Consider the following 11,959-nt stretch of genomic DNA (forward strand, 5'->3'; position numbering starts at 1 on the left):
TTTATATATGAAAGATGTTTATAAAGGTGGGAGCCTAGAACACACCTCCTTCGCTGCTACTGCTAAGTCGCTTCAGTCGTGTCCGACTCTGTGCAACCCCATAGACGGCAGCCCACCAGGCTCCCCCGTCCCTGGGATTCTCCAGGCAAGAACACTGGAGTGGGCTTCCATTTCCTTCTCCTTTACTGTTTAGCTTTTTAAAAAACAACTTTTAAAGCATTCAGACATAAAGTATATGGCCTCCACTTGTACTTTTGACCGCTCCATCTTCCCTATGGCATTTCCCCTTCGCTCCTCCCTCCACTACTTAAAACTGTCAAATATGACTCTAAGCAGGACGCTAAGACGCAAAGAAGACGCTAACTGGACGCCAAAAAGGGACGCTTACAAGGGCCTCTTTCTGGGACCCACGCTCTTGCCAAACCCCACCCACTGCGTCCGGCCCAGGGCCCGCGGCATCCTGGGACGTGTAGTCTTTGGAAGGGCAGCGGCTCGCCAAGTCTCCTCCTCCAAGTTGCCGTTCGCCCTCGGGACGTCGTGACGTCGCGTTCTTCCCGTCCTTCGCCTCCTCCCTCTCTCTTCCTTTCCCTCTCCAGAAGCTTGGTCCCAGACTTCCGAGGACCTTTTACGACGTTGGGTATAAGTCGGTCTCGGCGCCGGGTCCACTTTTCGGCAAAGTGACGTGGACGTCAACAGCAATGGCGGAAGGAGAAGAGGTCCTGCCACTGCCGACGTCGGGCGACGAAGGCTGGTGAGTAGAAGCCCCGGGCTGCTTCGCACTGCCCTTCTTTTCTGCGTTGTCACCACCCTGCCCGTCCCCGCGTCCCCGGGTGGCGCCGGCATGGAACGGGAAGACCGGTGCTCGAAGCCCGGAGCCCTGCCCCGCCCCCTCTGCCTGCCGGGTTCCCCTCTGCCAGCACGGTCCTAGGGGCTAAAGCCAGACTCGGAGGGAGAGGGATCTCGTCCAGGTGCTGGGCCTCAGTTGACCCTTCCAGCTTCATCCGCCGGCTTCCAAAATGTGCTGGAGAAGGGTGGCTTCGGGGCTGGTTTGGCCGGAGTCCCTGGCCCGGGGAGTCAGAGTAGGCTGCTGGTTAGGAAGGAAGTTTCGCGGATGCAGATCTCAGGCACTGGAATACTCTTTGAAGAAAAGACCACTTGAAATGACTGCCGTAGCCTTTGCTTGGTTCAGAGGTTGACTGGTACACCTAGGGATGACTCCCTCCCACATAACTGAGACATTTTTAGTCCTAGTTTTCATTTCTCATTTCGCGTTCCAACAGTTTCCACCTTTCGTCTCTTCCACACATCTTTTTCCTTCCTGCTATTTTGCTCACAACTCTATTTCAGAGCGTTGGATGCGACGTAGGACACCGCTGTTGCTGTCCTCAAGGCTTTGCGCGCTTACCTGATTTACAGTCAGGGTTGTGGGGAGGACTTCTGACAATTTTTGGTAGGCTTTAGTCACCTAGTGTTGTTACTCTTTGGGAAAATCTCCTATTTTTGAAATAGTTGATCTTCACAGTACACTTGTAGAGATAACATCATTTAAAAAATGGAACCTTTAGAGGCTTGTCGAATTTTTACAATTGATCTAAGTGCATTGACCACAGGTATTAGATAGTTTTGAATTTGCCTGTTCATCATATATGTATAGCTCACTAGCACTCTATTTGTCTAATAATAATAATCCAGGACATTTGTAGACATGGAGTTTAATCCCTCTGAAAGAACTGGAAATCGTTGAAAGGGATAGATAATATAGTAATAGTAATTGAGAAATTCAGCTCTCACTTAGCAGACATCAGGCATCACCTTAGCATCAATATATGTACTATTGATGAAGGTGTAAGATAAAAACTTACCTAGATGTACTTTCTTTTCTCAATTGACTTACCTTGGAGTTGGGGAGCTGTAGAGGTACACTCGGTAAGAAGATAAAATTGCCCTAGTTCTTTGGACGTATTAATAAAAGTGTTGTCAAAGTTCTGGGAGACAGAAACCACGTCCATTTGGAGTCACTGGGGAAAGCTGTATGGGGGCGGGGGTGTTTGAATTAGGCCTTGAAGAATGAGTAGGATTTAGACCAGTGCTGTCCAATAGAAATGCAATGTGAACCACATAGTAATTTAAAATTTTCTAGTAGCCATGTTAAAAACTAAAAAGAAACAGGTGAAAATAATTGTAATTATGTATCTTCTTTAATTGAATATATCCAAAACCTTTCAACATGTAATCATTGTTAAAAAACAAACAAACAGTACTTTCACATCTTTTTTGTACCGGGTCTTCAAAACTCGATGTGTATTTTACACTTTACTGCTCATCTCAGTCCGGTCTAGCTGTGTTTCAAATGTTAAATAGCCACTCGTGGCTGGCAGCTAAGGTGCAGGGTCAAATTAACGGAGCAGAAAGGTCTCTGAATGAAGTAATAGCATGAGCAAGGACATAGACAAGAAAATTGATGATTTGTTTGGAGAGTAATGACTAGGATGTCATAAAGTTTGCTGTTTTGGACGAGTGAATTTGTTGTAGTGTAAACTGGCTGTCATCAACTGATTGAAGGCCAGGAGGGAAAGTATTTCTAGAGAAAAGGTGTTTTTGGGGAGTTCTTAGGTTGGGCAGATTGTGAACTTGTGTCTGGTTCAGAGGGGCAAGGACCGTGGAGTGAATGGTTGCTGGTGGTGGCATTTGTTTTCTTGTAGCATTGCTGTTTCTTTGGTGAGGCTTCCCGTTTTTGCTCTTTTTATTTTCATGAGTGGAAGAACCCTGAGTGTTCTCTTGATTTTTATTCTCCCTCCATTCTCTTCTTTTTTTTTTTTATTATTTGTATTATTTTATTGCTTATTTTAATAGTTTTTCTTTAAGAAAAATACATTTCAGATTAAAATTACAGATTTTGATTTTTGAAAACAGTTAAAGGAATAGCTGTTTATAATAATCTATGGCTGCTGCTGCTGCTGCTAAGTCGCTTCATTCATGTCCGACTCTGTTCAATCCCATAGAAGGCAGCCCACCAGGCTCCCCCATCCCTGGGACTCTCCAGGCAAGAACACTGGAGTGGGTTGCCATTTCCTTCTCCAAATCTATGGCTTCTATAGTCTAAATTCAAGATGTTCATTTTACTACGAAGTAGTGTGTGAATATGTGAGTGTGTGCTTGGGTATGTTTGTACAGAGACAGAAAGCTGACTGAAGTGAATTAGCTTTTTATTCACTAATTTCTCCTCCTTAAAAAAAAAAAAAAGAAAGAAAACACTAATACACATCATTTGTAAACCCTATAATAATAAAATTTTAAGTAATCAATGAAAACTCTCTCCAAGCCTCTTCTGTTCACACACCTACTTAAATATGATATGTACCCTCCAGAGCGGATTCATTTTGATATTTGGCAAAACTAATACAATTATGTAAATTTTAAAAATAAAATAAAATTAAAAAAAAAATAATGTGAACTTATACATATATTTAGAGATGTATGCATGTACCTGTCTCCTTAGTTACCTATTATCTAACTAGGTAAAACAAAAAAACCTCCATTCTCTTCTAATCTTTATCCTTTTTCTGTACTCATTCCACTCACTGGTCCCCTAGAAGTGAATTTGAATAGAGTCAGAAAAGACATTCGCATTTGGAGCCACAAGTTCAGTAAAGCCTCTGTCCTTAGAGTGCTTCTTGTATACACTGGAGCAGCTTTATTCTTTAAAAAAAGAAATGTTGTGACATATTTATTGTAATCTTTCTAGATAGAAAATTTTCTGAAATGTGTTAAACATCTTGTTGTGTAACTGAACTCATCTTAAAGATTTAGGGTCATTCAGTTTACAAATGTGAGTGTATAAGAATAAAACTAGGTCCCTGTCCTTAAGGAATTTGTGGTCTAGTTAGAGGAGGCAGGTTTAAAGACATCATTTACTGTTATACTTCTGTAATACATTGAGACCTTTAAGGCCTATCTAGGCAGAAAGCGTAGACTGTTGCTGCTTAAATGCCCCTCGACAGCCATCCCTTTTTGAGTTTGCTTTTCATTAGTTTTTCCTGTGTGCTTTCTTTGTTGTCAGTGGTATCTCACTCTTTGATCCTGATCTGTGAAACTCGGTAGCTGAACTTGTTAAATTATCTGTTCATTTGTAAAGAGGCTCAGGATGGGGCCTGAAGAACTTAAAAGTACAAGATGTCACTTTTACTTATTTACTGTTTTTTAGTTATGCTCTGGATCGGTGCTTTTCAGAATTTAAATATGCATTGGGATTACCTGGAGAGCTTGTTAAATTTCAGATTCTGGTTCAGTAAGTTTGCTTGGGACCTGGAATTCCATATTTCTGACCGACCACTACTGGGCGATGGCATTTCTTGTTCATAGTTCTAGGTGATGTATATCTCCAATGAGTTGGTCAGGGGAATTTTTCTCTTTACTATTTATATTGTATCATCTAACACATTATACTGTATATATTACGTAATTATACTTTAGTTTTAATCTGATTGCATGTTTTACCACTGTTCGGTATTTTATTTATTTCTTTATCATTGCTTTGGGAGAACTTTGTCTAGTTGTGGCAAGCGGGCACTACTCTTCGTTGTGGTGCTTGGGCGTCTCGTCGCGGTGACTTCTCCTGTTGAAGAGCACCGGCTCTAGGTACTTGGGGGTTTTGGGGCTTAGTTGCTCTGTGTCCTGTGAAATCTTCTTGAACCAGGGACCGAACCCATGTCCTCTGCATTGGCAGATGGATTCTTATCCACGACAAAACCAGGGAAGTCCTGTTGTTGTTCTTTAGATAGTGAACTTCCCAAGGGCAGTGCTGATGGCAGGTGGCTCAAATGTTTATTGTCGGAATGAAGATACAGATTTTTGTAAAATCATGTGCAGTAATATACCAAGATGTCATTTCATATAAATTTTCTGACTCCAGTGTTTTTGTAAGCTGCGTGATTATTTGCTGGTGTAATACTTATATTTTTATGGAAATCTAGGGTTATCAGAAACTGCCTCAGCTCCCAAACTTTCTGAAATTGCAGCCATGTAAACTCAGAGAGCATGGAGAAGTCCTTGTAAAATTGTTTACAGTTTGAAATAAATTTAATTAAATAATATAAGCTACAGATCTGAAAATAACAGAAGTGTTAAATTATTGTAGTTCAATGATTGGTCATTCTTCTGGGTATTGAAGAAACCAGGTTTGCGATTGTGGCTTTCATTTTCTGAGACTTTCTTTCTGAAATAACTCCTTAAAATCTAAAGTCTTGATTAAAAATTTTTGTTTTGGTAAAGACATTGTGCAACAACTGTTGGTATTTTGAGTTTGCTAAGTTAAAATTTTTTGTAGAGCTTTTCTTTGTTGCTAAGCTTTTGTTAAAATTGTAGAAATATCGGTTTCATAAAGAGGCTTCTATTGTTAATTTGAGATGTGAATAGGAATTGTTTTGAGAATAATGAGGTCTTTTTCGAAATTTTGTGCACTTTGTAAATAGTATTCTGTGCTTTCCATTTCATAAGCATGGAAATAGAGATTTAAATAATCACTCAGGGATTATTAGGTGGTAGCAATTTCAGAATGATATAATCAATAAAGAAATACATTTACTATGAAAGAGAATGAAACCTGTTGCTTAGAATATTGATAGCTTGTAGTTCTGGGAAGACTAGATATTATCTTACATAAAATGAAGAGAAAGTGAACCATATTGGTGTGAATTAGGAGTTTTTATGTTGACAACTGTTTGATTTTGTGAGGGCAGACAGAAGTTAGAAATTAAGAAGACTTACTTTGTTTATGCTATTTATATGAATGTTATTATAATTTGGGTTTTACTGTTTTTGGAGGTAATTCCTAAATAAGAATTCACTTGTTCCTTGTTCCTGTGGATGTTTTAATACCCACAGGTAAGAGTTAGTAATTGGTTTTTGCATGCTAAAGAAAGGTATTCAGTGAATTTCTTTCCATGTACTTGTACTCACTGCTAGGAGTACAGGTGCATCCCTGTAAGTATAGGGAGGCGGTTCAGGTAATTCTGCACTACTGAGTGTGCTCCAGTACACAGCCAACTCACGGGTAGGTGTCTTCTGAGCAGAACTGATAAAGTATGCCTACAAGTCATTTCTGCTGCTTATGGTGAAATGTGGATTCTACTTGGTATAAATCAAAGGCAGTCCAGTCCTCCCACACCATCTATTAAAAAGCAAAATAGAGGTTAGCAAAGCATTCTTAATTCATTCAGCTAACATCAACTAAATACTGGTTATATTCAAGCTGCTATGTAGTGTTTAAAAAAAAATTGAAACATTTAAAACCAAAACTGTGCATTGTTCTGATTTGCTTTGGCATTTCAATTTTTTCATCATTTAAAGAAGCAGTGCTTGAAGTGACTTATTTAGATATTGAGAATTACATACAGAAAGCAAATCAGCCTCATATATTAAGTTCATAAGAGCAAATTGTTGTTTATTGGGAATGCAAGAGCAGTAGGAACTAGTTAAAAGAAAACCTATTTCCTGAAATTTAATGTACATTTATTTTTAAGGGTCTGTCTCACCTTTTTCACCTGAGTTGAGAAAAGGATGACTAATTAAATAATGTGTTTTACATCTTCCTTCTTCTTGAAGATTAAAGGAGTTTGTTCTTGTCTTTAAGCTGACATAGCATTTTATTGGATTTTTCATTCCAAACCGAATGCTGTAATGTGTCCTTTCCTTACTTTCAAGCAGTTGTTACGTAAAACTAGTTGTTGTGGTGTTTAATGATTTTAGTAAGAAGAAAACATGTAAGAAAATACTATATGTTTGTATAGAACTTTATCCTTTGTTATACAAAGGATAACATGCTTATATATACTGTCTCATTTTGGCTCTTAGAACAATTCTATGAGAAAGGGAAATTATGAGTTATTGTCCTTTTCTTGTTAGGGCTGAGAAGATAGGCATAGGGAGTTTAGACAATATACCCAGTGAGTGGAAAATCTGGGACTTAAACTCATGGCTCTCTAAGCCCTTTCTTTCTAAAGTTGATTGCATACACTGTGTATAGTTTGCAGATACTTTAACAGATAGAGAGAACCCAGTTAAAAATATGCTAATCTTACATTAAATCACCATGTGTTCTGAACATACGGTATTTAAAGATGTGCTTTGTTGACCACATGTGTGCATTATCTGTGGAACCTATAAGGCTCTGAGGCTATGCACAGGCTTTGTGCACAGGCCACATTGCCTTTCTTGAATCCACAAGAAGGGGTAATTCATGACTGTTGTGGTGGGATGGGATACAGAGCGTTATGTACTATAATTTCATATCTCTTTGGTTTTCATAATCTGTTCTCATGCCTCTTGGCAAAAATCACTTAAATAGATCAGTTTTTTTATGTTGAGATACTGGGGTTACAAATATCATCTAGATTATATATCTAATATTTTATATATTTAACTACATGTATTTATGTAATTATATATTAATTATATGTGAATACATAAGTAATATATATGTATCTATATCATTTGGAAATAAAGTTATAATTTATTTTGATTTACGTATTTAGTCTGTGAGAACGTAATAGTGATATTTAATTAGAACATATAAATAATTATACAGTTTTAATTACTATCACCTCAGTAATTTTTTCATTGTTTATATTCAGTGATGTTAGGGAAATAAGAAACTTGCTTTTAAAATAGCTTTCTTGTGGTCACTGTCCCCTTTAAATAGTTTCTAGTCTCTGTTTTGAGGTATAAAAGTGACACAGAGGATGTATTCATCTTACGAGCAGTTGAATACCAAACATTCTTGAACTTATTTTGTAGATTCCATTTAGATCTAACCACTGACATGAAAATAAATTGAGTTCCTTTTTTGTTGAATAAGTTATCACTGATAGATGGAATTCAGGTTAAAAAAATAAGTCCATTATGTGTTTCTTTGTCCATCTCTGATCTCCATTGGTAAAATATCTTTGGGAAGAACTGCCTAAATGTTGCAAAATATTGTCACCTCATTTGCAATAACTGTTTCTTTATCTTCCAAAATAGTGGTTTCATGAAAAGGAATATTGGTGGTCTTTCTATTCTCATTCCAGTTTTTTTTTTTCTGTTTATTTATTTTTTAATTGAAGGAAAATTGCTTTACAGAATTTTGTTGTTTTCTGTCAGACCTCAACATGAATCATCCATTGGTATTATATATCCCCTCCCTTTTGAACTGCCTCCCATCTCCCTCCCCACCCCACCCCTCTAGGTGGATGTGGAACCCCTGTTTGGGTTTCCTGAGACATACAGCAATTTCCCATTGGCTGTCTATTTTACATATGGTAATGTAAGTTTCCATGTTACTCCTTCCATACATCTCACCCTCTCCTCCTGTCTCCCCATGTCCATAAGTCTATTTTGTATGTGTGTTTGTCCATTGTTGCCCTGCAGATACATTCTTCAGTACCATTTTTCTAGGTTCTGTATATATGCATTAGTATACGATATTTATCTTTCTCTTTCTGACTTACTTCACTCTGTATAATAGGCTTTAGGTTCATCCACCTCATTAGAACTGACTCAAATGTGTTCGTGTTTATGGCTGAGTAATATTCTATTGTGTATATGTACCACAACTTCTTTATCCATTCATCTGTTGATGGACATCTAGGTTGCTTCTCTGTTCTAAGTATTGTAAATAGTGCTGCAGTGAACAATGGGATACTGTTGTCTTCCTCTCATTCCAGTTTGAGTAAAGTGGGAATTTGTATTAGAAACAGGTAAAGTGCTGTTTTGTGTTGACTTGTGCTGTTTTCATCGCCTTCTTTCTCTGAGGTAAAAGAGGTACACTATTTTCAGTTTCCAGATGAACTAGTGCTTTGGTTGTTGGGTTGGGGAAAGACTGTGATGCATTTCTTTGTGCACTAAATGTGCTAGAAAATCACCTTATGTGTATAGAAAAGAACAGACTGTTGGGGACTTTTTGCTTTGAGGAAGCATAGAAGAGGAAAAGGTTTAGAGCACTCTCTAAGGTTAACTTTTCATTAGTGGACAGAGAGTTCTCCCTTTTGTGCACCAAGTCTTACAGTGAATGCATCGCAGCGTTACACGTACGGTAAAGTTGTGAGCACTTTTTTCTTTCAATGCTTGCACAAAAATTCCTGAGTTCATTGTTAGCAGAGGAAGGGGCACCATTGGTATACCATTGGTGCAATTTGATCTACATGGATTATGGGTCAAAAATAAGTTTATAAAAATTTAAAGCATCTGCTCCATTTGTAATGTAGCTAATTTTAGTAGTTTACAGAGCAACACAGTGCTGAAATATTGCAGCTATCGTGTATGCTTGTCCTCTTAGACAAGGAGGACTAGATTTAGCACTTTGTCTACTTGGCAAAGCTCCTAGTTAAATTCTGCAGATGATTACAGTATTTGATAGGGGAATCTCCTGAAACTGCTTTGGTAGATCTGATCCTGGTAATAGTTTCACTGTTTCTTCTTTCAAGCTGGTGGAGTGTTGTTTTTCCCATATGTATATTTTAACAAATATACATTTTGTTAAAATGCTGTAATAAGTGTGGCTGACTCTGACAAGAATCCAGATAAATTCAAGATTTCACAATTAACAAATTTTGCTGTCATGGACTGTAAGGTGTCATGGTCATTTCCAAATGTGTCGTCATACTATTTGTTCTTGGAATGCTTTGGTAGTTTGAGATTGGTATTTAAAAACATGTTGCATATTACATATTATGGTCAATTCCATCCATATCTACTGTACAATTGAATCTGTAACAACGTTCTCTTATCTTCACTTCTAACAAATGTCACGCAAAATAAGTTCAGACAGATCTTCGGTGCTGATGTCTCATGACCTGGGCATTAGGAAATAACCGGAAGTATGACAGCACAAGTGAAATCTTGCAGCCACAACTCAGTATGTGCAACTTGCCACTGTTACACAATTTGCTGGTGCTCACAAGTAGTTAGCTGGCTATTTTTTTAGTTTTGAATAACTGATCAGAAGCTTGTGCCATGTATGCATGGAGAAGCTGGCCGCACATTACTTAACCTGTGCTCATAGTGGCTTATGTTCTAAGCACACCAAGGGACGGCCATAGCACTGCTGGCAGTCAGGTTTGAACGGTAGCCTATGCAGTAGAAATAACATGCTTGGTGTTTACAAGCAAGTGTTGGCTTTTATTGATTTCCCCAGTAATGCAGTTTTTGTCTTTTTATTTTAATCAAATAATAATGTATCTTAGATCTTGACCACTTTGGACACAAAACTAATTTTTTTTTTTTTTAAATTTGTCATTTGGGTTTTCTCTAGTTTCTCTGTACTCTGCATTTAAGCTTGCTGCTGCTGCTGCTAAGCTTAGGTGACTATATACATTCTAGGTCCTAAGTGGTTTTTTTTTTAAACTACTCTACTCCTTGATTTTTAAAATAATAATAGAAAAGGGTGTGATTTTAAAGAATTTTGAAAGCTAGTAAAGTTGACATTATTTACTTGATAGACTGAGAATTAAGACAATTGGTTTCCAACCTAGAAAATACTCTAAGTGTTTCAGCAACTTATCTTAGTATGCTCGGGGGACAGTCTATTCTGAAGTTAAATAGGCCATAGGAAATCATAGAGGCCTGATAGGCTGCTGGGAATGATTGCTTAATTCTAGAGCTACTTCATACGTATGCTTTCTATATAAAAAAACCCACGCTTCTTGAATGCTTATTTTGTCTCTGAAGATTTAATCTTGACTAAATGAAGAGTGACTTATGTCCCTACACTCAGGTTTGCTCTTACCTCTAATTTTAGTGTTTCCCACATTTCACTGTTGCCTCACTTGCGCCTCATGAGTGCTGACACAAGCGCCCCGCAGTGGCTCATGTGAGCAGCAGCTCACTGTCTGACACTCTTCTTTTTGGGGAACAGTGAGTCTGCACTGCCTTTGGAGTCTTGTACAAGACTGAGCAAAAAAGTTGGGAAAGACAAAGTCAGGTAAGGTGTAGTTATTAAGATGAAATAGAAAGCAGAGAGTGGGAGTGATATTCTAGTAGAAAAGAAGATAATTCATGTGCTGTATAAATACTCTCCACGTCTTTTGATTAGATGGTATCTGATTCTACGCCGTTTTATAGGTGAAGAAACTGAGTTTGTATCTTAGGTCACACAGCTGTTAAAGGTGTGTGGAATCTGATGTCACGTTTTCTGACTTTAAATTTTATACAATTTTCTCTGTAACACACTGTCTCTAAGCCACTATATTCATGATTCTTGATGCTTTTGCTACTGAGCTGCCATGGCAACTGTTTAGGAGTCTGTTCCTTTCTGATAGTTATTTAACAAGTAGTATCAATTTGAGAAATTAAAGAGGCAAGGCAAACTCTTTCCCTCAGCAACCCTAGGGTATATGGTTTGGACCCTTCATAGTGATGTGCTCACATCACTGAAATGGTAAATGCAGGTTGACATACAAGCTTCCTCTTAAAGCCCTAAATTAAAGAGTCTCTAAACTTTTTCTGTTACTCTTTTATTACATTTTTATTGAGGCAGAGGAACCAGAGATCAAATTGCCAACATCTGCTGGATCATGGAAAAAGCAAGAGAGTTCCAGAAAAACATCTATTTCTGCTTTATTGACTATGCCAAAGCCTTTGACTGTGTGGATCACAATAAATTGTGGAAAATTCTGAAAGAGATGGGAATACCAGACCACCTGACCTGCCCCTTGAGAAACCTATATGCAGTTCAGGAAGCAACAGTTAGAACTGGACATGGAACAACAGACTGGTTCCAAATAGGAAAAGGAGTACGTCAAGGCTATATATTGTCACCCTGCTTATTTAACTTATATGCAGAGTACATCATGAGAAACGCTGGGCTGGAAGAAGCACAAGATGGAATCATGATTGCAGAAGAAATAGCAATAACCTCAGATATGCAGATGACACCACCCTTATGGCAGAAAGTGAAGAGGAACTCAAAAGCCTCTTGAAAGTG

The 11,959-nt window shown here is 38.1% G+C and overlaps 1 protein-coding gene across 2 annotated transcripts in view; it reads left to right on the forward strand.

Annotated features, from left to right (window-relative positions):
* The first annotated feature begins 492 nt into the window (after positions 1-492).
* Positions 493-11,959, forward strand: part of TBC1D23 (TBC1 domain family, member 23) — a 57,811-nt gene continuing 46,344 nt past the window's right edge. For both annotated transcript variants that reach the window (XM_010841947.1, XM_010841948.1), the window contains exon 1: positions 493-751. In XM_010841947.1, coding sequence (XP_010840249.1) covers positions 699-751 — 53 coding nt within the window. In that variant the 5' untranslated portion in view covers positions 493-698. The remainder of the gene's footprint in view (positions 752-11,959) is intronic.

The sequence above is a fragment of the Bison bison genome, unplaced genomic scaffold (assembly GCF_000754665.1).
Source record: "Bison bison bison isolate TAMUID 2011002044 unplaced genomic scaffold, Bison_UMD1.0 scf7180017864168, whole genome shotgun sequence".
In the NCBI taxonomy this organism is placed as follows: Eukaryota; Metazoa; Chordata; class Mammalia; order Artiodactyla; family Bovidae; genus Bison; species Bison bison.